General features: G+C 37.0%; 1 protein-coding gene across 1 annotated transcript; it reads left to right on the top strand.

The window, feature by feature from the left end:
- Positions 555-2341, top strand: LOC110271582 (proteasome subunit alpha type-1-B-like; the record flags this gene model as incomplete). Its single annotated transcript, XM_021122569.1, has 2 exons — positions 555-791; positions 1836-2341. Coding segments are annotated over 2 exons (378 nt in total), but the record flags the coding sequence as incomplete, so codon positions are not given.

Here is a 2855-nt window from a genome sequence, read left to right on the forward strand (position 1 = left end):
CGCAATATTACAATATTTTGTAACAAATTAAATGATTGTATTCTTTCAACTTTTTTTCTTCTTCTTTATATATAATAATTATTTTTATTTTATTTTTTATTTTTTGTAGGTGTTGAATTTGCACAACAATTTGTCTTTATAGGGTTGTCATCAAATTTGATCACATACTTAACAAGTGAGCTTCAAGAAACTCTAATTGAAGCAACAAAAAACATAAACACTTGGGTTTTTATTTTGTCCATCTTCCCTTTGCTTGGTGTTTTTATTGCTAATTCTTACATTGGTCGCTTCAAAACTGTCACTATATCCTCCATCATTTATCTCTTGAGTTAATACTCAAATTCGTCCCTGAAAGATACCTCGATCTCCATATTAGTCCCCGAAAAATAAAGTTAATCAAAAGAGTCCTTGAAAAATACACGACTGAATCAGGTTCGTCCTTCCGTCAATTCGCTTGATGACTTGGCTAACGTCTGCTGATGTGTGACGTTAACTGCCACGCTGGCCGAGAAGGAAAACGACGCCGTTTTGAGTGGATGCCCAGATAGTCATGATTCGGCGTCGTTTTGTACGCAGAGTGGATTCAAAACAAGGCCAACTCCGAGCTCTCTTCTCACCAGAAGAAGATCTTCAAAGTTGATGACCACATCGGCGTTGCCATTGCCAGACTCACCGCCGACGGCCGCGTTCTCTCGCGCTACATGCGCAACGAATGCATCAACTATTCCTATACCTACCAGTCTCCTCTTCCCGTTGGACGACTCGTGGTTCAGCTCGCTGACAAGGCTCAGGTATCAAGGTTTAGGGTTTTCGATTTTTTGTTACTGTTTTGGTTCTTGGATCGTGCAATTGCTGTGCTAGGATTTATTTTGTGTTTTGAAATGTTTGGATCTGCATATGAAGTTTTGGTGTTTTTTTATTAATTTGAATTGTCAAATTTGACAGTCCTATAATTGTTGATTATGTTAATTGCGGTGGAATTGATTGGTTTTTAGGTTTGTGGTGTTATTTGTAACTGTGAGTAGTGATGAAGTGTGGAAGTTCTCTTTTATGATGAATTGAGGGTTTTGTAGTGTGGTTTAGTCATCTCGGTTATGGTGCTAAAATTGGCTATGATGAAAGGATGATTGTATATGGCATCAGCTATTATCATATATGTTCAAAGTCCGTTCTTTTAAGTATTTATTACCTTTTGCAGTGGTATTGAGTGTTAAAAACAAAAAGTTTCTTTAAACTGGTACTGATTGCTATAGTGTTAAATATGAGATGTTGTGGTTATGCTGCTTGTAGTTATGGGATGTGCATTTTGAAATGTTGTCAATCTTTTCTTATTCTGTTTGGAGGCTATTGAGCTGAGCTCTTAAATGTGAAATGACTAGTTAGCTGCATGCAAAAACTAACAATCTTCTTTGGTGTCTTTGATGCTAATGTAATGGGAAAGCTATTTAGCTATGATGGGGGAATCAGTTCACCTAGTGTGCCTTGTGGTGAGTTATAGTCATTAACTAGATGTGCTTCCTCTAATTTGGTTTGTGAGAGGCCATTGGTCCACAATCTGTCTGAAGTTTGAATAGCTCATTGAATCTATGCAACATATTAATGGAGTGAGAGGAAATCTTGAATGGGGCAACATCTATGTCATGCAACTCTATGTTTACCTGGCTTTACTTTGAAGATATGTGGTGGGGTGTTGAAGATATATGCATCTCTATGCATATTAAGGCATGTATAATGTCTATTTTGTAAATATCTACAAATTTGATGTATGAAAGAAAGAAGTATTTGCTGAATTTATTATAAGAGCTCCTTCTCTTGTGATGCAATTTTAATGGCAGGTTTGCACCCAGCGGTCATGGAAACGTCCTTATGGGGTTGGCCTCTTGGTCGGTGGAATGGATGAATCAGAAGCTCACCTCTATCATAACTGTCCAAGTGGAAACTATTTTGAATATCAGGCTTTTCGCTATCTCTGCTGAGACAATCAAGGGGACTAGTTCAGCCACTGCTAAGAAGCTTGCCAACTTTATGACCTTCGTTCCTACTCTAGGCTTCAAGCCCCCAAGAAAGACTGATAAATGACTTTGATTGGTGTTGAAATGTATTCTGGTTGAATTTGTTTTTGTGTGAGGATACTTTATGTTTTTTTGCACAGGGCAATTGAATTTCCATTATCAACATTTTGGTTATCTATGTAATTGAAAGTTGTACAATGCCCTTTTATTTTGTCTAGCATTCTTTGCTGTGGTTTGTATTCTCATGTAAAACCTTTTTATTTTGCTCCTTAAGACAATGTGACAACTAGCCTTCCATGGCAACTCAATGTTTAAGAGTACTTTGACTACTGATTTTGTTCATTCCTTAGTACATCTTCCTGTAATAGTGATTCGAATTGGTTTGGAACCTTTAAATTGGATTGTGTAGTCTTAATCTTAAATAACCAAATGCAACATCTATTCTCATTCAACAAATTACTCTCATTACAGCATGACATATCAACACATTTTGTTTTACTTGGAACTAGATAACAAACAACAAACCATTACATTAAGGACTACTACCACAAACAGGAAAACTATTAACATTTTCAATGATTTTACTTCAGCTTCCAAACTGCCCAGTCTCCATGCCACCTTCAACCTCCATTCATCATAGTCACTTTCAACCTGCAGCCCAGCCCTGTAATCTTTCTTTGTTCCACCTTCGCCCACCACTTCATACTCATCATCGTCAACCCACTTAAAGTAATTGCAGTGACTGCCCTTCTGCAAATTCAAGAATCAGAAAAGAAAAATCTGAATAAAACCCCAAAGCACAAAACAACATGGAAAACCTTTAACTTCTTACACAACACTCAC

Source organism: Arachis ipaensis, chromosome B04 (assembly GCF_000816755.2).
Source record: "Arachis ipaensis cultivar K30076 chromosome B04, Araip1.1, whole genome shotgun sequence".
Taxonomy (NCBI): Eukaryota; Viridiplantae; Streptophyta; class Magnoliopsida; order Fabales; family Fabaceae; genus Arachis; species Arachis ipaensis.